This window comes from Schistocerca piceifrons, chromosome 1 (genome assembly GCF_021461385.2).
Source record: "Schistocerca piceifrons isolate TAMUIC-IGC-003096 chromosome 1, iqSchPice1.1, whole genome shotgun sequence".
NCBI classification, from domain to species: Eukaryota; Metazoa; Arthropoda; class Insecta; order Orthoptera; family Acrididae; genus Schistocerca; species Schistocerca piceifrons.
The window spans coordinates 224,268,270-224,292,553 of record NC_060138.1 but is presented as its reverse complement, the minus strand read 5'-3'; the positions used below and the strand labels follow the sequence as shown (position 1 = coordinate 224,292,553).

General features: G+C 38.5%; 1 protein-coding gene across 1 annotated transcript in view; it reads right to left on the bottom strand.

Moving 5' to 3' along the window:
• LOC124792233 (zinc finger protein 236-like) overlaps window positions 1-24,284 on the bottom strand; it is a 231,929-nt gene that overhangs the window by 6,434 nt on the left and 201,211 nt on the right. Inside the window, exons 24-25 of the mRNA XM_047257923.1 lie at window positions 16,849-17,113; window positions 6,131-6,410 (exon numbers count right to left, since the gene is read on the bottom strand). Coding sequence (XP_047113879.1) covers window positions 6,131-6,410; window positions 16,849-17,113 — 545 coding nt within the window. The remainder of the gene's footprint in view (window positions 1-6,130; window positions 6,411-16,848; window positions 17,114-24,284) is intronic.

The window sequence follows — 24,284 nt, the reverse complement described above, 5'->3', positions numbered from 1 at the left end:
AACAAACTACTCCTGTGAAAGGAATTCAGAAGAAACATTTTTGGACTCAAAGTGATGGACGAACTCCTATTGCACGCACTTTAAGGAGCAAGAAAGAAGAAATTTCTTTTGTTTGGCCAACACCTCAGAAACAGCACAATAATATTCAGATTCACAACCTGAGAAGGGGGATGTTTGTGGCGTGTGTGAATGACTGTGACAGGTGGTTGGCAAGGATTATAGACACCAGTTATGAGTTAAATGAAACTGTAGTGAACTTTATGCTACCACATTGACCAGCTGGCTGAAGGACAGCAACAATGCCATCAGGGCTCAATTCCTATTCACAATGTTTTGAAGATTATAAGTTCTCCAGTTCCTATTGGTTCACCAGGAAAGCAACACTCTACATCAAAGGAAGATACTGAAGCAGTGGAACATATTTTTAGTTAATTGACTGGCTAATTTCAGTACAATCTCTTTAGTGACCCTTCTTGAAAATGGAAATCACCCGCATATTTTCAGTATCACTTTGAATGGTTAGTTCTTCCAGCAACCTATGATACATTGCTGCTAAAAGTTGAGAAACTTCTTTCACACACTCTTGTGTAGAATTATGTATGTATCTCATCAGATCGGATCCATTCGTCTGTCTTTTGCTGAGAGATTTTTCATTATGAATTTCTGTTCTACAGTTATTTGTTTCATCATCTGCCATTTTTGTATTCATTGAGACTGCTGAAAGAAGAAACTGCACATGCTACAATCTCTATCAGAGAAGCAATTTCAGAAAATTGCCTTAAGTATTTTGACCTTTTCTGTCATCATTTGTTTCAGTACCAGTATGGTCATAGAGTGACTTGACAGATAGCTTTTATCTATTTATTGATATAATGGAAGATCAAAACTTCTTTGGGTGTCCTGTCAAAGCACCTGATAGCAAAGTTACTTCTAAATTTGTTGAATGGTTCGCTGATGGCTCTCTTTCATGTAAGTTTTGTTTCATTTTTTGTCATCTACAAGGCTTTGCAAGCTTTAAATATTTGGGGAAACACACTGCTTTCAAAGTTGCTTTATAACATGGTGATGAATCACAGTGGGTCTTTCCCACCCCTCAAAACTTTGCTTGGCACATATCTGTTGAAGACATATTGTACAACACTAACTTTGTCCACTTGTACTTGACATTTTTAGTGTCTGAGATGAGCGACGGTGACTGCTCAGCTAATCTTACACCATTCCTCGTTGCAGTTATTAAGTAGAAAATCTTCCTACCTTCCTTTACATTCCAAATGACAGTCATAGTAATGATATAATTTATGTTATTAATAGATACTAGATCATGGGCTATTACTGACTTACATTCTGTCTTCACTCAAAATATCTTTATTTTCTAATTACAGCCCAATGTGTTACAGAGCTACAACTCCATTTTCAACGTGTGGGTGGATGTAATGAGCACTAGTTTTTCACACAGCAGTAATAGAAGAACACAATCATTAGATGGAACAAGAAAACTATCTCAGGTGGGTTAACGAGAGAAAAATGCTAAAGAAATGAGAGAAATAAAGTACTGCAACAATTATCTGAGTTTGACCACATAATGCATTAATGCATTAATGAAAGTGTTCTATATTTGCACTTACATTTTAAACAATTTAACATGTTTATGACAGTAGTACACAACTCAAATGATGTGTACTTACCTTATGTTACAGTCATGTGATGGGTATTGAAATTCCTATTATTTTTATTTACATAGAGTGACAAAATAAAATACGAAATTAAAAATTAGAGTACTGACAGTTAATAACTTGGGTTTACATTCTTACATATTCAATTGTTAACTGTCACTCCCTTAATGGATTTTTAATTTCTGATTTTATTTCATCAATCTATGCAAATGAAAACAATATGAAATTTGATACTGCATCAAAGATTAAATAAGCATCATTTGAGTCACATAGTACTGTTAAACCATTCAAAATGTAAGTGCAAATGTGGAAGTTTTTCACCAATGCAGAAGATGAATGTTACATGGGCAAATGCAAGTAATATATACAGCACTTTATTTGTGTCATTACTCTAGCATTTTCACTCATTAATTCCTCCTGAGACACTTTTATTATTACATCTAACAATTGCATTGACTTTTTATTGTTAAGTGAAAACCTAAATCAGAAGTAATGACCATTATGTCTATACAGTAATTGAAAATGGAGTTGTGTAGCTCCAAAATATGACGAACAGTAATTAGAAAATAAAAATATTGTGCCTGAAAATGGAATATTATTAACCAAACAGTCCACCGGTGTATTTCTCATCCATAGTGTCCAACAGGTACATTTAGGCAATCAGACATGTCGCCATTGTCAAGTCTACTGATGAACTGAGCTCTTGAGGGTGCACACTAACTTATATCCCCTCCCACTGCAAACCTTTCCCTTCACAGTCCACAACCAAGGGAGCGTATCGGCGGTTGCAGAGGTGCTTGCATCGGCGTCTGTGGTAATGTCAATGTAGTTATTAATACAACTCTAACCTAATTGTGTAACTGCCTTACTCCCTGTTCTACATCAACGAAGTTGGGGAGTTCAGGCCAGTATGTAAGCACGAGATTCAAGGCGTTACCCTTACAAATCTGTTCGCCAACTAACTTCTCAAGGTAATTTTTGGATATGGTATTTAGAACATTATTGCTTGCTGCTGCAGGAAGTGGTATCTTCCCACAGCTCGTTCTTTGAAATATTTTATTTATTAGAATTGAAAAATTCACTATTGTGACTTGGAAAAAGAGAGCATTACATATGGATGCATGAGAATGAATGCAACACAGAGTTGCAGGAGTAACAGCTCACTAGCTTCAGCAAGAAACTGATCTCTTATTAAAAATGCACTGTTACAAAATGAGCCAAATGGAATTAAGAAAACTCTGTTCCTCCAAAGGGGATAGTTCTGTAATCGCCGCACAGAGTGGCTGTGCGGTTTGAGGCACCATGTCTGGGACTGCTCCCACCGGAGGTTCGGAGTCCTCCCTTGGGCATGGGTGTATATGTTGTTCTTAGCACAAGTTAGTTTAAGTAGCGTGTAAGACTAGGGACCGATGACCTCAGCAGTTTGGTCCCGTAAGAATTCACACACATTTGAACATTTTGTAATCATGCCAAAGACTACGTCACCATTATCAGCAACACAAAAGCATCCATCAATCATCTGCCTTACAAGGCAGTATTTTGCACAAAGCCAAACTACCAATTACATATTGGTCTGCTGTGCCTACTGATATACAAAACACTAGAATGAGCTGATACACACTGTGTGAGAATAGTTACATACTTGTTAAATAAATGTTTCCTGCCTACTGAAACAAAGGGGCAGATCTAATAACAACTTTCAGTTTTAACGTAATCCCATTATTCACATGAAGTCTGTTATGTCTAGCGGTTGCCACATTCTTCAAGTAGCAATTCAAGAAGAAGGCACCGGATTCAGTGCCTTGCGGAACTACAATGTCGTGTAGGTATGTTGGCAATAAATTCATTGTACGGAAATATGAAGAAGAACAAACACTTCACCTCGAAGTGACTCCTATGTAGGCTTAACAATGAAGACTAATAAACAGTATCCTTTAACTCCACTGGCCTTAAGACGTCGGCACACAGACCGTGCATCTGAATGTTAATCATGCCGACTTTCTGCGTGGAATAGCATGTTTGGGAGTCTTTCCAAATGTGCAGAGCAATATCTAGCATGTCAGATATTCTGAGTGTGCGTCTGAGCTTTGACCAATCAAATGCCACCTACGTCACATGCACAGAGTTGTGAGGGGCATTCAGTTCACGTCTACGTATATATGCGATTTCCGAGTACCAGAAAATTGAGAATCACTCGAAAACCCATAGTTAACTGTGTGATTCATTGCAATAAAATAATGAGAAACATCATATTCATGGCAAAAGAATGATTGTAACTTGCGTATTATGAGAGTATGCCACTTGAAGGCAGTGACACATTGAGGATCCACCAAAAACACATTGTTCTTGGTACAATTTGTTATAATTAAATTTTAATTAGTAACATAGCTACAATTAAAGCTTTTAGCAAGTGGCAACATGTTACAATTGGCCATTAATGAATTGTTGTCTTTTAAGCGTGGTGAATAGCGTTGATGATTCAGTCTCGTCACGTCTAAATATTTTTTTCCTAAAATTCGCCTTTTTAATAGGTTCTGATGCTTTGTTACTAGTTCAATGTAAGTATATACTACAATATTTGATGTTATGTAAATATAAGTTTACTTTTTTATGAGGAGAGAGTTTGTCCGATTGGCTTAATCTACAGGACAGCTTGCGCTACTTGTATAAAGTTATTTTGTTCCTTTTTCTTTTAAGTTTCACAATTCACATGTCGTAAAAATTCTGCCACTGGTTAGGAACAGTGATCAAGTACGAATGACCTTAGGGTTTTACAAAAATGTGAGAAAGACAAAACAATATTTATCTTATCTATTGCAAATTTGGTTGCACTATTTGTAATGGAACTTTTATAAGGCTGTGTCCTTACTGATTGGACATGGTACTTTCCTTTTTGTCTTAAAACATGTACATCGATATTGTAGTTTGTATTTGTGCGTATTATGTACAGAACAATGTGACTAGGATGTGGACAATGGAGGAAATGCGCATTTTAATAGATCTAATGTGGGAATTTTATGTGCGCCTGTTGAGTAAACAGTGTCGTGTGCGCAAGTCGCAATGTTCCTGAGTGTTCAGCAGCACGTTGAACTGTACAAGCTCAATGTTGACATTCGGCAGCACGGTCCATGTGCCGACGGCTTTATGTTCAAGGAACTGAGGCTGATTGGGCAGCACTTGCTCAAGTCTTCAAATCATTTCTCTCATTCAGGTTGATGAACAACCTTAAGCTTTGGTAAATGAAAATGTGCAACTGATTATCTTGAATGAGACTTGCAACAACTTTGATCTGTATGAAATAAGCTTTATCAAGCAAATCTTCTACTTCATATTTCTGTGAACAATACCTGCCAGTTTTTATTTCTGTACAACCTAAAAACATCTTCAAATTGATAAATGCTGCAAGTACTTGAGGTTAACTTTGAACATACAGAAACCATTTAGGGTATCAGGTATGTTCAAGAAACCACGCACATGTAGGAAATCTGCATTGAATGATCTGATATCCTATCAACACTGAATGACAAAAGCTCAGAGAGGGCTGGGAAAAAAAGAACAAAGAAAAAACAATTGCCACGAGACAATGATCATTACATGGTAGTAACCCTGTCAAACCCTTCCATAGCAACAAAGTTATGGCTAAATTGATATTTAGTACAGGAATTTATTTAAAAAAAACCTTGAAATTCATAATTGAACCACAAATAGGCCAGGATAGAGAAACAATAATATTATGAGAAAGATAGATTGCTACTCACCATACAGACAAGGCACTGAGTTGCACACAGACATGATCAAAATACTACTAGACATTTAAGCTTTTGGCCGAAAGGCCTTCTTTGGAAATAGAAAGCACACACACTTTAACACAACCACAAGTCACATAAACGTGGCTGATGACTATGGCGCTGTGGCTATGGCCTTGTACCTATCTATCCTTTTCATAATATTGTTGAAATTTATGATTATGCATAAAACTAATTAGGAAAATTTAAAAATTAATGGTGTACACAAAAAAAAACTTTGGTACCACAAAATGTAACTTACATGTCAACAAAAAAGAGGTCATCTGTGCTGTAGTAAAGGTCCAGTAACCTAAGTAACATCTATTAGTCAGACCATTGGTACTATCTACATGTCGGAGACCCATGACAGAATGAAAAGGAAGGCTGGGGGTGGGGAAGATACATGTGTATATATAAAGGCTCTAAAATTAGTTCTTGGAAATGATAGCTCACTAACTGGAAATGCTCTTTCTGGAGATATGAAGAAAAGAAATCTCAACACCACATTTTACACATGGCAAGATGACAGGTGTTTGAAAGGAAGAAAGAAACTGAGTAAAATTCTTCGGATTGGAAATATTTTCTTGTAACAAGCTTTAAAATCGAAACTCCATTTTAAATTAATCTAATAATGCACAAGGAAGGAACAAATGGTGTAACTATATAGATTACCTGTATGAAGACGCATATGTACTTTCAAACTTCCTTTTGTTGAAAAGAAGAAGCCACATACATGACATGAAAATGTTTTCTGCCCTCCATGGGTCTTTAGATGGCTGTCTAATGTTGACTTCACTGTAAAACACTTATTGCAGAAACTACATTGATATGGGCGTTCACCAGTATGGATACGGACATGGCGTACCAAGTCGGAAGGCTTCTTAAAACTCTTTGGACAATATTTGCATTTATTAGCATATAGAGGCTCCATCTTGTACCGCTGGTGAGGATCCTGAAACAAAAGTCTATGTATAATTATACCAACAAAATAAGTACAGTGAACCTTTATGGTAAATAACTTTCACTAAAAGTTACCTATGTTAGATGGTACCTTCAAGTACTGAATTAATAATATAGCACAGATTGGGTTCACTATTAACATTGTACCAATGCCTAGAAAAATATGTAAATGAGACTTTCCTCCTGTCATGTAAGGTATAATCTGACAAAAACTACTTTCGGATTGACGGTGAAGGCGGAAGTGATTGTGACTGTTGTGCCCTGTGACTGTGTGTGTGTGTGTGTGTGTGTGTGTGTGTGTGTGTGTGTGTGTGTTTTACCGTTATTCATAGGGTGGTACCCAATGATGTCAGTGGGAAGTTCGTCTAAAGTTATTAGTGGAAAATTTTAATGTCATTCTGAGGGAATTGCCTTACAAGGCCAGTCGAGAGAAATGGTTAATGGTTTGCATGTTACCAGAGAAATGGTTAATGGTTTGCAGGTTACGTGCCTCCTTTAAGAATAAAAAACTTAATGGTGGTCCACTGCTCTCCATTACCAAAGTAATCGACAGAACTGCTGCAGCTTTGAATGTAAACAAAAACACTGTTGTAGAGATAGAGATGGAAATGTCTGACAAAGAAAAGGAAGCTGAAGAACTGTCGAACTTAACACAGCTAGAAAAAAACTATCATATGGATAAGTGGATTCCCAACATCAGTTTGTTTGCAGAGGATAGAATTCGTCGTCATGTTTATGATTACTATCGCAGTAAAGAAACATCTGGCACTCGGGAGGCTGTTGGTCACTTTTAAAGACTAAGAACTTTTTCACTAAAGTCAACACATCCTTGTCTGAAGTTTAACACAACCTGGGATTTTAATATGGACATTTCTGTAGCCATAAGCTGTCGATGAAGGAGGAGGATATAACTGCAAGGCACTGCCAATTTTTAAGGGGCATCATAGCATAAATATCTATGAAGTCATGTTTCTTGACAAAACACGGGTCAATTCTGGTCACATTGTCAAGCATGGCTGGACAGAGGACTCAGCTAAACGGAAAATGGCAATGCCGTCTGGCAAGGGGGGCAGACTTCTTCTTCTTCTTCTTCTTCTTCTTCTTCTTCACAAAGGCACTTAGCAAGATTTCCCCCAAATTGCCTTCTGCTTTCTAAATCAAGGAAAACAGGAAATTATCATGAAGAAACGAAGCACGTGACATTTACAAAGTGGTTCGAAGATTCACTAATGTCAAATCATCAAAAATTGTCATCAATTGTTCTAGGTAATGCTCTTTACCATTCATTTGTCATTGACAAGGCACCTACCACAGCAAACTCAATGTAAGTGATGACCTTAAAAAGTTAGAGATTCATTCACATACTGTATTCAACTTACTTCAATAACAAAAAAGTTGACCACATATTGAAAATTCAGTAAAAACATGAAAAAATGCATTTTCGTAAACTGACTGTATATTTTCTTAATTATTAACATATTAACGTAAAACTAAAATCAAAATGTAGTGTAACTCTTCCAGAACACATTTCTGCAATTTTCATACCCATAAAGTGAATAGTTTGCCTGTTTGAGCAATCTGAATGAAAGATAAGATTATGCACGTGTTCTATGCAGGACATGGAAACTCTGTTCTGTTGCCTCCACATGCTCCTGCTGAAGAGTCAATCCTAAAGTAATTTTGGACACACTATACTTCTGTTATTCAACCTTACAAATCTTTATACACTGTTTTCAGCTGACAACTTCAGCCACATTGCTCAGGAGATATGATGTTAAAAAAGAGTCACTTATGATAGCTTTTTTCTAACATATGGCCTCACATTTAAGCACTGCAATCAGAGTGTAGGAACTGTTCACTACTGACCAATTGCTGTCACTCTTTGCCAACAGTGCTACTGTACGGCAGTGTGGAGGGGCATGCGACAAGCACAACCAGTGTTGTAAAACTACTGTAGGCTACCGTAGACTATCACAACTAAGTGTAGACTACAGTAGTTTTCCAAGTAGCCTTGGTCAGTCAAATCTGTAACCAAATTACCTGTATGTTCAGTGTGATGTATGCCTAGTGGGTGATAACTCAAAATCACTTCATTTGTATATGCTATCAGTTTCTAACTAGATTCCCCTTAAAATCAGAAGAGCTTAACTGCCTAGAAAGTGTAATCTACGGAACATTTTTGTTCTGCATAGTTATCTTCCTATCTGTCACTTAAAAGTATATAGTATTTATAGCAAAATTGAAATTATCAGTGTTTACTTCAGGTTTTATAAGAAAATTCTTGATTGTAATGTGAAACAGAGGGACTTTGTAGTAAAAGTAATAACAAAAGACATATGTATCATATAGCACTAGAAAACGCAATCTCCCCCCCCCCCCCCCCCCCCCCCCCAAAAAAAAAGGGCCGCAAAATAAAGACATGTCAAACATCCCTTCAATACTTCATTGAGCTTATATAAAAAATGTTTGTGTTATTCATAAACAGCTTTTGAAACTATCAAAACAACAGGAAACTCTTGCCTATCATCATGACGATGAACTTCAGTTAAGTACAAAAAATGGCTCTGAGCACTATGGGACTTAACATCTGTGGTCATCAGTCCCCTAGAACTTAGAACTACTTAAACCTAACTAACCTAAGGACATCACACACATCCATGCCCGAGGCAGGACTCGAATCTGCGACCGTAGCGGTCACGCGGTTCCAGACTGAAGCGCCTAGAACCGCACGGCCACACCGGCCGGCAGTTAAGTACAAAATAACAACAATAATTATATAGATTTTTTTGTGTTTGTGCATATTAAGCCTAGACAGAGTTCAGTGGAACAAGCTGATGGATATTTTGAAGAGGAAAGGAGTAGATTGGACAAAGAGACGACTGATACAGAGTCTATATTTACACCAGAAAGTAAGGATAAGTATAGGAAATGAAATGTCAGAAGAAAGCAGCATTGGACGAGGTGTTAGACAAGGTTGTTGCCTTTCCCCACCGCTGTTTAATGTATATCTTGAAGAGATTATTATGAAAGGCTTAGATGGGAAAAGAGGAATATGTATTGGTGGAAAGAGAATAGAATGTATAACATTTGCTGAAGACATGGTATTAGTGGCAGAAAGTGAGCGGACAGTGAATAACATGCTGAAAGATCTGAATGAAGCTTGTGTGGAATATGGGATGCAAATAAACACAGCAAAAACAAAGAGTATGGTTATCAGTACAAGAAGCAGACGGTCCAATATTAAAATAGGACAATCTACCATTAGCCAAGTAAGTGCATTTAAATATCTTGGAAGCACAATAACTGAAGACTTGAGATGTCACCAGGAGGTGAAACCTTGAATTGCCATAGCGAATGAGGCATTCAACAGAAAGATGAGACTCTTATGTGGAAAATTAGATAAAGGACTAAGGAAAAGGCTTGGCAAATGTTTTGTCTGGAGTGCGGCACTATATGGGGCCACACACCGTCAGGTGGCTTGCGGAGTATGGATGTAGATGTAAAAACATGGACGCTGAGACAGGAGGATGAAAAAAGGTTAGAAGCATTTGAGATGTGGATGTGGAGGAGAAAGCAGAGAATAAGCTGGATGGAAAGAGTGAGTAATGAAAGAATATTGGAAAGGGTTGGTGAGAGAAGATGTCTGCTGAAGGTTGTAAGAGAAAGGAAAAAGAACTGGTTGGGACAATCACTGAGAATGGAGTGCTTGCTAGCAGATGCTTTGGAAGGATTGGTTTGTGGGAGAAGACTGAGAGGAAGAAGGAGATACAAGATGATAGACGACATAAAGGGAAGAGGAAATTATGCAGACCTGAAGAGGATGACAGAAGACCGGACAGCCTGGAGAACTACCATGTGAAAACCTGCCTTTTGGCAGAACACTGATGATGATGATGATGCCCATATTAATTACACTTGCATCAAAAGTAATTGCTTTGGTGACATAAAAGTGCAGAAGTTGTGCTATCAACTAATTTTTACTAATTATAAAATGTACTTTGTATTTTGTAAGGGTATAAAATACACAGTGGACTAAAACTGAACGATATGTGATTATAATTATGTGCAAAACAAACAAAAAGCAAAGAGAAGTCACCTTCTTCCAGTTTCTCTCACACACATTCATTTATGCTTTTCCCTACCAATGCTACTAATACTAACAGTAATCCTACCATTTACTACGCCATTTACAAATTGTACCAAAATACCGAACAGTAGAGTTGGCAGAGTGGAACTTCATGAGCTACGTTCACCCAGACATTAATGTCAGATAGCAAACACCCCTGTGTTGTTCTCTGAGATCTCGATCACACCATCTTAGCATACATTTACAAAGGGAAATTTTTGGTAGTATCAGCAATATAATCTGGATCCTCTAAGTCAGTCATCCTCAAAGTGGGATGTGCGTCCCACTCTTACGCGTGACGCATAGAGTAATAGAGAGGGCGGTGCCAGCTTTCAGTGAAATATTTATACAGTGGAACCTCACTCAACAAGCAACTCCCAAAAAGCACAATTTGCAAAATGATCAAAACAAATTGTAAACAAGTGACTCACTTAATGAGCAATGTTTCACATAACGAGTGACGACGATTTAGTGTGACGTCACCAGCCCTTCGTACATGGTGGGGAAAATGTTAAACAACATGAACACCTTTCATTGTTGGCAGTGGCATACGAACAATGTCTTTAGTATGTACTGCAGTCTGGGTTCAGCATTCTTTCTGCTACCATTTTTGTGCAGCTTGTCATCCAGTCCAGCCCACTTGGGCTCAGATTTTGGATGAAAAATGACTTATAATACTGTGCTACTTGGCCGACATTTTTGAGAAACTGAATGATCTTAATGTATCACTTTAAGGCCAAAATAGTAATATCATCTTTCTAAACAAGAAAGAGGAAACTTGGACAGAAGCAGAAGGATACCAGTGAGATATTTTCTTGTCTGAATGATTTCGTGGAAGGAAATAGGAAATAAGTCAGATGTAGGTAAAAGTAATAGAATTGGCATACTATATCTCGAAAACCTTCGCCAACAATTCAAGAATAAATTTCCAGAACCTTCAATCTGTTCAATATGATCCACTTAGCAACAGTAGAACAGGAGGAGCTAATAGAACTCCCAAGTGACAGAACACTTCAAACTGAGTTTAAATTGAAGTCTTGTGAAAATATTTCGGTGCAGACTCGGAATGACTATCCCACTTTAGCAAGAAGAGCAGCAGACATATTATTACACTTTGCATCAAATTACTGGCATTAATCAAGATGAAACAATGGTCTCAACTGCAGCTGGGAGGGTATCTGTGAGTTACTGTTTCAAAGATCCAACCACAAATGGGTCTGCCTTCTTCTTATGAAGAAGCACACACAGCACAATAAATGTGCAGATGGCAAAAAATTCAAATTTTAACAGTGTGCATTTTTGCTATAATTTATTTCCTTTTTGAATGATCAGTTTGAATATAAAAGTTTTCAAATTGGCATTTAAATGCTGAATATTGTTCTATCACTATTTGCACATCAAGTATTAAAACTTTCTAAATGAATTAAATTGTAGATGGAAACAGTTAAATTTCAACAAACTAATGAACTTGTAAAGAAAGTAGGAAAGCACATATATTTGCTCAATTCCAATAACTGCACTCATTGCTGTTGTCATTTCTAGCCTAGTTGTATTTGTCATCTTGTACCATCTTTCAATAACACAAATTTATGACAATTAAAAAAGAAGTTTACCTTTGATGTGCTCAAATTATACTCATTATTATTATTATTATTATTATTGTAGTTGCAATAATTGGACAGAAGTAAATAGATTTCACAGGTTGTTTTTGTTTCAGGTATTAGAAGTGCTGAAGAAGGAAAGAAAAACAAGGAGAGGGGGGGGGGGGGCGGTTTAAATTTATTTATTTATATTTCAGAATGGGAGCATGATGGAAAAAGTATGAGAACCCCTGCTCTAGGTCATGTTCAGTCAGACATGCGGAATGCTCAACTTTGGAAGCAAAAACAAACATTATTACCCAGTGAGAACTGAAATGACAATCATGACTGTATACATGCACATTAAGTTTTAAAGCCAGGGAAAGTATTTTTGAATTAATCAACATTTTGATGCACAACAGCCAGGTTCTCTACTGCAGAGCCAAAAAGACTGGTACACCTGCCTAATATTGTATAGGGCCCCCGCGAGCAAGCAGAAGTGCCGCAACATGACGTGGCATGGGCTTGACTAATAATGGGTGAAGTAGTACGAGAGTGAACTGACACCATGAATCCTGCACGGCTGTCCATAAATCCACAAGAGTATGAGGGGGTGGATATCTCTTCTGAACAACACATTGCAAGGCATCCCAGATATGCTCAATAATGTTCACGTCTGGGGAATTTGGTGGCCAGCAGAAGTGTTTAGACTCAGAAGAGTGTTCCTGGAGCCACTCTGAAGCAATTCTGGATGTGTAGGGTGTCACATTGTCCTGCTGAAATTGCGCAAGTCTATCAGAATGCACAATGGACATGAATGGGTGCAGGTGATCAGACAGGATGCTTATGTACATTTCACCAGTCAGAGTCGTATCTAGATGTAACAGCAGTCCCATATCACTCCAACTGCACACACCCCACACCATTACACAGCCTCCACCAGTTTGAACAGTCCCCTGCTGGGGTCCATGGATACATGAGGTTGTCACCATACCCATACATGTCTGTCCGCTTGATACAATTTGAAATGAGACTCATCCTACCAGGCAACATGTTTCCAGTCATCAACAGTCCAATGTCGATGTTGATAGACCCAGGCAAGGTGTAAAGCTTTGTGTCATGCAGTCATCTAGTGTACACGAGTGGGCCATCGGCTCTGAATGCCCATATCGATGATACTTCATTGAATGGGTCGTACGCTGACACTTGTTGATGGCCCAGCATTGAAATATGCAGCAACTTGTGGAAAGGTTGCACTTTTGTCATGCTGAACTATTCTCTTCTGTTGTCGTTGGTCTCGTTCTTGCAGGATCTTTTCCCGACTGCAGCGATGTCAGAGATTTGATGTTTTACTGGGTTCCTGATATTCAAAATACACTTATGAAATTGTTGTACGAGAAAATCCCCACCTCCTCACTACCTCAGAGAAGCTGTGTCCCATTGCTTGTGTGCCGACTAACACCACATTTAAACTCACTTATATCTTGATAACCTGCCATTTTAGCAGCAGTAACCGATCTAACAACTGCACCAAACACTTGTTGTCTTATGTAGGCATTGCCGACTGCAGTGCTGTATTCTGCCAGTTTATGTATCTCTGCATTTGAATACACATGTCTACATCAATTGCTTTGGCACTTCAGTGTATTTTCAGTATGAAGGCACTACAAAACTGACATCACTGTTCTGATCCACATTTAGATCCTCACCCTTCCTAACTGCCCTTCTCTCAGTGTTTTAAATTGGAATTATCCAAAATTAGTTATACTCTGTACCTTGGGACAAAATATCTCTGTGGGTTTACTATGTGCCATCTTTACCAATTCTGTCCTTTTCACCTTTCCTCCTGTCTCTTTTTGTCATGCCCTCACAGTATCTTGAACAATTGTTCTCATCAGGTATTCCAAGTGGGTTTTTTTTTTTTTTTTTTTTTTTTTTTTTTTTTTTTTTTTTTTTACAGGGTGTAAGAAAAAGGGCAAACTTCACGAGCAGGTTCCTTATACAGATAAGTAAAAAAAAAGTCTTCTAAACAAGGGGTCTAAATGTATACTTTACGAGCTTTGAGCATTTGTTCATCTTCGCTAGTGTGAAACAGATCTCTTTTACTGAAGAAGTGTTCATAGCTCTCAAAGTATGCATTTTAGAGCCTTTGTTTACTAGACTTTCGTCTTGTTCTGGTGAAAGGAACTGGTCCCTGAAGTCTGTGTTTTTTTGGAACACCTTGTATATTCACTGTGTTCCCTTTTGAGATATTATTCTTATCCTCTCTTCTCTCTCTACTCTAACATAACGACCGATTAATCTGGAGATGACTATGACTCATTCATTACGCGCAGCCTTTTCTGGTCTCCAAATTTTAGACTTTTCTTTGATACAAGTTACAAGTAAAATATCCTTCATTCTGGTACAGAGGCGGTAATGCTATACAGTATCAGGTGTAAACACACTAAAATGAACATTATTACAACAAGTTAATGATTTGTTACTCACATCACATTTTCTTTGATACAAGTTACAAGTAAAATATCCTTCATTCTGGTTTCAGCATTTTCCAACTTGCCATTTCCCAATATATTAATGTGAGATAGCCGAGATTAAATAACGAAGGCTAAAACATTGATTGCGTAGAACGTATCACCTCAACAAGCAGTATGAAAATGGTTGCTTGCAACAACTATCTTTCCCCTTAATATTTTATACCCAGCAGCATTGAATTTGCTGTTGATTACCTTCCCAATTCTACCCCTTTGCCCTTGTTGTTGGCAATATAACATAACAATATTCAACACTTGTGTCATCACAGCCAACCTTAAACTATTTCACCCCATACCAAGAGAAACAATTATTAAATTACAGCATCTAGTATGCTTAAGAGAAATAATACTTAATTTTATTCTATGTAATGCAACAGCGTATGAACTTTGTAACTATTATCAAGATAAATAAATAAACTTAATAGTGTTAAAATACTATATAAAGACTTGTACTAGTGTGAAAAGCTCTCTTGTCTCTTGCTCTTGGGTTCTGGTCTCTCCTGTCTTGCACTCTTGCTATCTTACTCGCACTTGTTATCTTATGCTATTACCTCTGTTATCGTTACAAATACGGGATTGTCACTGTGCTGTACCAGTCACGTAAGTGTCGTAAAACCTGTTTTATATTTTTAAAAATCTAAATAATATTTTCAAACAATGGAAAATCCAGGATGGAATGTAACAATATGAGAGAAGGAAAGTTGCTACTCACCATATAGTGGAGATGCTGAGTCGCGATAGGCACAATAAAAAGATTCACACAATCATAGCTTTCGGCCATTAAGGCCTTTGTCAGCAGTACACACACACACACACACACACACACACACACACACACACACACACACACACACACACACACGAAAGCGCAACTTGCACACACATCTGCAGTCTCAGAAAGCAGTGTAGTTTCAGCTCTCTGAGGCAGCAGATGTGTGTGCAAGTTGCACTTGTGTGTGTGTGTGTGTGTGTGTGTGTGTGTGTGTGTGTGTGTGTGTGTGTGTGTCTACTGCTGACAAAGGACTTAATGGCTGAAAGCTATGATTGTGTGAATCTTTTTATTGTGCCTATCGCGGCTCAGCACCTCCGCTATATGGTGAGTAGCAACTTTCCTTCTCTCGTATTGTTAAATAATATTTTGTGTGTATACCATGTTATTTAACAACCCTTTCAATTAAAAGTATAAGAAAATAAACTATTTAAATAAGGAGACTTTCGTTTGGTTCATGATCTTTTTACAAGTCATTCTTTGTGTCATTTCCACTTACCTGTGACACTCGTTAGAACCTGCTATGATATTTATTTTTCAGACACTCGTTAGAACCTGCTATGATATTTATTTTTCAAAGTCCAATAACCTTTCTGGATAATGTGTTCTTATAGTATTGCTGCCAACCACAGGATTTTCAATCGATCATTTACGTAATTTCAAATTTCCCTATTATTAAATTTGAAAGTTCAACTTGAGATTACTTCAAAACAGAGGCGGTAATGCTATACAGTATCAGGTATAAACACACTAAAATGAACATTACTACAACAAGTTAATGATTTGTTAGTCACATCACATTGTTATCATCCGTTTACTCTGTTCTGCTGCAATTTTTTTTAACCAGTTCACTTTCATTGATAGATTCAGATTGGCTCCCAATTTTTTTCTTTATATTTCAATACTAGTAGATAAATAAAATCCTTATTCCAACAGTTGATTCATCTGTCATCTTTCTTATGGGACAATGAAGTTGCTGGTGTCTATCACACATCAATATTTTCCATCACATATCAATTTTTTCTATCTTTCTTTTCTCTTTAAATTGCTACTTTTTGTTTTGTTTAGAGAGAACCGCTGGTAAGAAAATAACAAGATTTTTGAAATGTGAGGTGATTACAAGGTTGTCATTCTATATGACAATTCAGTTCTCCATATCTAAAAACAGCAAAAATTATTACGTCTTCATGATTTGGCCTACACCGAACAGTTAAACTTGGAAAAAAGCCAAACATTCAATTACATAAAATAAATTTTAAGATGAAACTTTGACACTTCTGACCAGGCAACAATCTAAAGAGTTTTTATTTCTAAATTCACAGCTAGCAAATTATAATCAAAATGATAAAGTCATATGTTTCTTAGTTTCATCAGAGTGTTAAATATAAATTTACCATTTAAATTTTAAATTTAAATATTACCTTTATTTCACTAATTCGATCCCTTTCAGCAGCTGATGCTATTAGCACCCTCTCCGACACTGAACCAGCCTGTTCCAGTGGTCGCTGTGCCAGGACCTGGGTTTCTTCAGCACTTAAGCGAATAACTGATGCTCTCTGTCGACCTCTTAGAACACGTTCTCCATTTCCCCTGCCTGCTCTTTCACTTGCTGTATGCGTTCTTAAATGCCGGCGCATATGTGCAGCAGAATGAAATTGCATGTCGCAGACACTGCACTGGAAAGGCCTACAAAAATTAACTAAATTAACTATATGAATATAACAGAGTAATCTTTATACATAAGAAAATAGGAACATCAAACCAACAGTAATAGTAGGAACGCATGACTGCACACAATTTGAATTTAGAACCGTTGGCTTACTTTTGTTGTTCATAGCAATCATATATAATGCATTGAGTGTTATCAGAAAATTAACAAGACAATGTCTTAATAAAAGGCCAGTTGTACAAGCAGCAGCTCAATTATAATTTTCTCATCATCTGTAGACACTGTTAAATTCAGCCTCTGACATTTTGTGCTTGCTTTATTATCTTCGACTCCTACAGCAGAGGGGTATTTCTCCCATTGGTACTGAAGGTTTTTGCAAGTTATTATGATTTGAAAATTTCTTATTCAGTATGAGATGTGACTCACCCATCTGCTGTGACTTTCTTGAGACTACCCAAATCGACCATTTCTTTTGCGATTACGTAAGGAACCGTACATATCTTACAAATGTGGAACATCATTCCTTTTGTGCTTCTTTTATGTCAGCAATAATAACTACTACAGAAATGATGGTCAGATCCTGCAGGTAGTGTCATCACTTCTGTCTCTATGCTGTTCATTTTTGGAACACAACCTACAACCAGCTTAGAGACCGAAGTGATGACACTTTCTGCAGCACCTGGCCATCATTTTGCAGGACAATGCTCAAGCACGTACAGTGCAAGCTGTTACTGATTTGTTTGACTGATGGGGCTGCTAAGTGCCACACTCCCCTGACTTAAGCCTACTTGAATTCAACTTGATTTCTAAACTGAAGGAAACACTTCACGGCATTCACTTCAGAACTGCTACAAATTCGTCGGGCAATAGACCGCGCCGCTCAAACTGTCAACACAACTGGCACTGCTAAGAGTATCCTACGACTTCCACATTGCTGGCAATGGGTTATACACAATGCTGGTGACCACTTTGAAGGTCAGTAAAACTATGAAACACATATCTATTATGTACTAACTGTAAATAAATAGTTGCCACTATTAAAGTTCCAACCCTTGTATAGTGGAAGGAGAGAAGGTAACAATTCACCATATAGCTGATGCGTGAAGTAGTCAATAGGCACATAAACATGACTGCCAAGTTTTTTGAAAAATCCTCCTCCAAAACTAACATCACCTGTATGACTACATTGTCCCATCTAATGACATTTGTACCGGCATGTGGCTTTACTGGTGTGAAGGGTTGTATTGGGTGGAGTGGGCAATGTTAGGAATGAGGCACAGATTGGGAGGATGGTTGGAGGAAAGGGTAGATGACGACTATGAGGGAGATGTAGCATGCACACAGGATAGGATTGTGACTGGTGAACACACTGTGGCATAGACAGGGGATGATGTGTGTGGTGCACAATAACGCAGTGGAGTGGCTAGAGAGGGGAGATAGAAGAGAGGAACGGCACACCCCACTAGGAAAGGAGTGAGTGTAGATTGTATGAAGTAGTAGTGGTGGTGGTGGTGGTGGTGGTGGTGGTGGTGGTGGTGGTGGTGGTGGTGGTGGTGGGGGGGGGGGGGCATGGGGACAGAAGTGGAGGAGTGGATCCCGATAATAGGGAATGCAAAGCAGCCATTAAATACCAGCTTTTTTTGCTCAGCAGTGTGTTCCACCATAGTGTGGTTAATACTGATCGTCGCCACAGTATGGTGGTAGCCATTCATTTGATTGGAGACACTTGGTTGGTGGCCATAACACCCCCCCCCCCCCCCACCCCCACCACAACAGACACAAAAAGCATGCAGAAGTGACTAGAATGGGATGTGCTGAATGAGTGCCTGTGACAGGTTTTGCAGCTGGATGTTTCACAGGCTTATGGCCATGTGGAAAGGGGTTGGGGGTAGGTGTAGCATAGGGAAGGATCAGGATATTTTGTAGATTGACTGGGGAGTGAAGCACCACTTTGGGAGGTGTGGGAAGTTTTGTGGGGGGAATGTCTCTCGTTTCCAGTAATGGTAAGTATCTGAACCTCTGATGAATTATATGGTTAAGTTATTGCAGGTCTGGGGAGATACTGGATGTTTAGGGGGGCTGGGGTGAGAAGCTTCTTTGCAGCAGTTGTGTCATTCATGGATGGCCAGACTATGTGAGAGTGATCTCTTAGTGTGGAAGTAATGGCTGCTATAAAAAAATAGAGGTACAGTGTATGGTATGTGGACGTGATACAGATGGAGGTTTTTATGGAATCACCAGAGGAGAACCAGGGGAAGTGGTGGATTGGCGGTGGTCAGGTTTCGGAGTAAAAAGGGTAGTGTCTTGGCCATGGTTCCATATCAAAGATATCAACAACAAACCTGAACCAGAGAAGTAGATTGGGATTTTGGGTAACTAGGAAGCTTTCCTCTGAAAAGACCCTAAATAGGTTGGTGTTGGTATATGACAGTGCCATGTGGGTGTTTGTGGATTTGTTTGCATATCTCCCCCTGTTTTGAAGGCACAACCTTGTGAGTGAGTACACCCACCAATAAGGTGTGCACCCCTGTTTTGAAGGCACAACCTTGTAAGTGAGTATAACCACCAACAAGGTGTGCACCCAGCTGATTGACCACCACCAAACTCTGGCCGACATAGTGGCTGAACACACTGCTAAGCACAACATACTCAGCTTCAACGTCTGCTTCACAAACTATACCATTTGGATCCTTCCCTCCCAGTTTTTTTCTGAATTATGTAGGTGGGACTTGCTTTTACAATATATCTGCAAGTCTTCTGGCCTCAATCTTGTTTAGCCACTGTAGGTCGCCATCCTCCACACCCGTCCCCATGCCCTCCATTTCACTAATTCTACACTCGCACCATCTCCTCCACAGTCTCCATCTTCCTATGTTCTACTCCCCCTCCCAATTCACATCATTGAGTGTCATGCACAACTCCCCCTGCCAGTGCCAGAGTGAGCTAATCAGTGCCACATTCGCCTCATGTACTTCTATCTATCATTCCCATCTGTCAGCCACTATTTTCCCCAAACCTCTAACACACACTGTGTATCCTTCCTCTTCTCATCCACTTCACTCCATACAACCCCATACTCCAGTTGATCTACAGTGTAGATGTAATACAGTTGCACAGATGTAGTCTGTTGGTTATGAAGGAGGATTCATCCTGAAGTTTGCAATGTTCTCAGTTTTGTACATTCGTAGACTTCCACAGCTGGTGGAAGTTCTTAGTATTAGAGTGTGTCATTATAAAATCCTAAAGCAACTGAATTTCTGATGTTTTGACAAACTTTGCAGCAGTCCTCTCCACGGCAGTTAACTGCCCTAAAGAGGACAGCTGCAGAGTTGATCACAACATTGGCAATTCAGTTGCTGTGTGTTGCTTGATGGGCACGTCAATTAAATATCTAGGCATAATACTGCATAATGGTACGAAATAAAGTGAACATGTAATGGCTGTACTACGGAAGGCCAATGGTTGACCTCTGTTTATTGGGAGAATTTTAGGAAAGCAGATAAAAATTCACTTGATGCCCTCCTGAGAGAGAACTTTCACTCCTTCCAATTTAACAACGTACCAGTAAGTGTAGACCAGATGTGGCTAGAGTTCAAGCAAGTAGTATCGACAGCAGTTGAGAGATTTATACCAAATAAATTAATGAATGACAGAGCTGATCTCCCTTGGTACACAGCATGAGTCAGAATACTGTTGCAGAAACAACAAAAAATGCATGCAAAATTTAAACAAGTGCAAAATCTTCGAGACTGGCGATCTTTCACAGAAGCTTGAAATTTGGAGCGGACTTTGATGTGAGGTGCTTAAAATAGTTTCCACAACAAAACTTTGTCCCAAAACCTGGCAGAAAATTCTGAGAGATTCTAGGTGTATGTAAAGTATGCTAGTGGCAAGATACAATCAATGCCTTCTCTGTATGAGAGCAATGGAAATATTATCAACAACAGTGCTGCTAAAGCAGAGTTACGAAACACAGCCTTCTGAAATTCATTCACCAAAGATGACGAAGTAAATATTCTAGAATTCAAATCAAGAACAACTGCCAACATGAGTAACTTACAAGTAGATATCCTTGGAGTAGTGAAGAAACTTAAATCACTTAAGAAGAGCAAATCTTCCGGACCAGACTGTGTACCAATTAGGTTCCTTTCGGAGTATGCACCATACTTAACAACCATATACAACAGCTCGCACAGCGAAAGATCTGTACCCAAAGACTCTAAAGCTGCACAGGTCACACCAATATTCAAGAAAGGCAGTATGAGTAATTCACAAAATTACAGGTCCATATTATTAACGTCGATATTTTGGAACATATATCGTGTTCAAGCATCATGCATTGCCTTGAAGCGAACAGTCTATTGACACACAGTGAAGAGGGACTTAACACAACACCATTCTCATGAAACATATCTAGCTCTTTACTCACATGAAGTACTGAGTGCTCTTCACAAGGGATTCCATATTTCTAGATTCCCTGAAGGCTTTTGACACTGTACCTTGTAAACGACTTGTAATCAAATTGCAAGCTTATGGAATATTGTCTCAGTCATTTGACTGGATTCATCATATCCTGTTATAGATTTCACAGTTTGTAGTAACTGACATAAAGTCATCAAGTAAAACAGAAGTGATTTCTGGAATCCCCAAGGTAGTGTTATAAGCTTTCTGCTGTTCCTTACATAGATAAATGATTCAGAAGACAATCCGAGCAGTCATCTTAGCTTGTTTCCAGATGAGGCTGTCATTTGTCATCTAGTTAAGTCATCAGAGGATCAAAACAAATCGGAAAACCATTTACAAAAGATACCTGTATGATGCGAAAATTGCCAAATGACCCTAAATAATGAAAAGTATGAGGCCATCCATATGAGTGGTGAAAGGAATACATTAAAGTTCGGTAACATGATAAATCAGTCAAATCTAAAGACAATTAATGAAACTAAATACCCAGGAATTACAATTATGAACAACTTCTTGTTACATTCTATCTTGGGTTTTACATTGTTTTGTAATGGAACTGACAAATAGACCTCATTTTGTCATATTATACACTGATTAAAGTTGTGTTAAAAAGCATTTGTTTAAAATGATATTAGGATAGGTGTTATGATCAATAAATGACATTGAAATTGTATGTTCTTTGTCGCTATGGCTGTGATCTTTGGTGAGCAATATGTTTTCGGCCACTTGAGCTCTGGCGCAGTTGAGTGTAGTTGTATTCAAGTTCTGGCAATTAATTTGGTATCTTTTTTTTTGTGGTGGAATGCTGCATCATGATTCTCTTGCACCCAGAGCAGCAAAGCAATCATCGCCTAGACAACATAGACTCAGCAGCATCAACAGAGGAGACATCATGGCCAGCTCTATAAAGTACAATACAGCCATTAGCCACAATGTAAAGGTGTCTTTATGGAGATAACTTTTGCAGCGTAGTAGAGAAGGTCCATGATAGTTTAACTACGAACAACTTAAATGGGAAAGAACACAAAGAAAATTTTACGGGAAAGGCAAACCAATGACTGTGTTTTATTGGCAGAACACTTAGATGACTATTGGCAGAACACTTAGATGACGCAACAGATCCGCTAATGAGACTGCCTACATTACGCTTGTCCATTTTCTTTTGGTGTACTGCTGCATGGTGTGGGATGCTTACCAGACAGGATTAATGGAGTACAGCGAGAAAGTTCAAAGAAGGGCAGCACATTTTGTATTATCGAGAAATAGGAGAGATTGTGTCACTAACACGATACAGGATCTGGGATGGATGTCATTAAAACAAAGGCGTTTTTTACTATGGAGAAACCCTCTCATGAAAATTCGATCACCAACTTTCTCCACTGAATGTAAAAATGTTATAGTGATGCTGACCTACACAGGGAGAAACGATGATCATTATAAAATACAGGAAATCAGAGCTTGCATGGAAAGATACAGGTGTTTGTTTTTTCTGCATGCTGTTTGAGATTGGAATTATAGAAAATTAAATAATAGACAACTACTGTGAAGGTGGTTTGATGAACCTTCTGTCAGGCACTTAAGTGCGATTTGCAGAGTATCCATGTAGATGTAGATACAGACATCTGTCAGGACGACCAGGTATATGTAGATACAGACATCTGTCAAGAAGACCAGGTATGTAACACTAGTGCTACACATTCCTGAGTACTGCTCGAGGCTGGATTAAATGAAGTCATTGAAACAATTCCGAGGCGGGCACCTAGATTTGTTACCAGTAGGTTCGATCATCAAACAAGAATTGTGATGCTTCGGAAACTCAAATGGGAATTCCTGAAGGGAAGGCGGTGATCTTTTTGAGGAGCACCACTGACAAAAATTAGAGAACTGGCATCTGAAGCTGACTACAGAACAATTCTACTGCCACCGACAAACATTTAGCATAAGCGCCAAGAAGATAAAGAGAAATTAGGGCTCATACGGAGGCATGTAGACAGTCATTTTTCTCTTGCTCTGTTTGCGAGTGGAACAGAAAAGGAACTGACTATTAATGGCAGAAGGTGGCCTCAGCCATGCACCATACAGTAGTTTGTGGAGTGTGTACGTAGATGCAGATGATAGTGATAGAAATGGGAGTTCCTTGGCCAAGCATTTGGATAAAGTAACATTTTCGGCACTGGTCAGGTGATGCATGAGCCATTTATGTTAGCACAGCTTTGTGGCAGTGGTTGGCACAGAGGAAAGAGTGCAGAATGGTAATCTGAAGGTTGAGGGATCGTGTCTCTATGCAGGAGCTCTACTTTTATTTTCAATTTTTATGTTACTTATTATGCGAATGAACTGAAATTATGCAGAATATACTGTACTTACTAATTTTTCCATAAAAATCAAAGAAAAATATTGGCCTGAGGATTCAGAAAGCAGTCTGTGAGTACGAGGCAAAATATAATTACTTCTTCAAAAGTCTGGGAAGCTTATAACAGCCTCATACAAAAATTGTTTGACTAATATGATGAAAGCATGTAGGAGAACAAATTTAGTGTGTTAATTCGTGGGAGGAACAAACAAATCCACAATTATATGACAAAATTACTAAAGATTAGAAGGATTTCCTTCATGCAGTGTGAAAGTGATTCTCCTCGAACTGCACTCCGCTAGTGCAAACTTGTGATGCCTATTTTTATCGACAGGTAAAGAATTTGATCAAAAAGCTTCAAAACTGCTGTT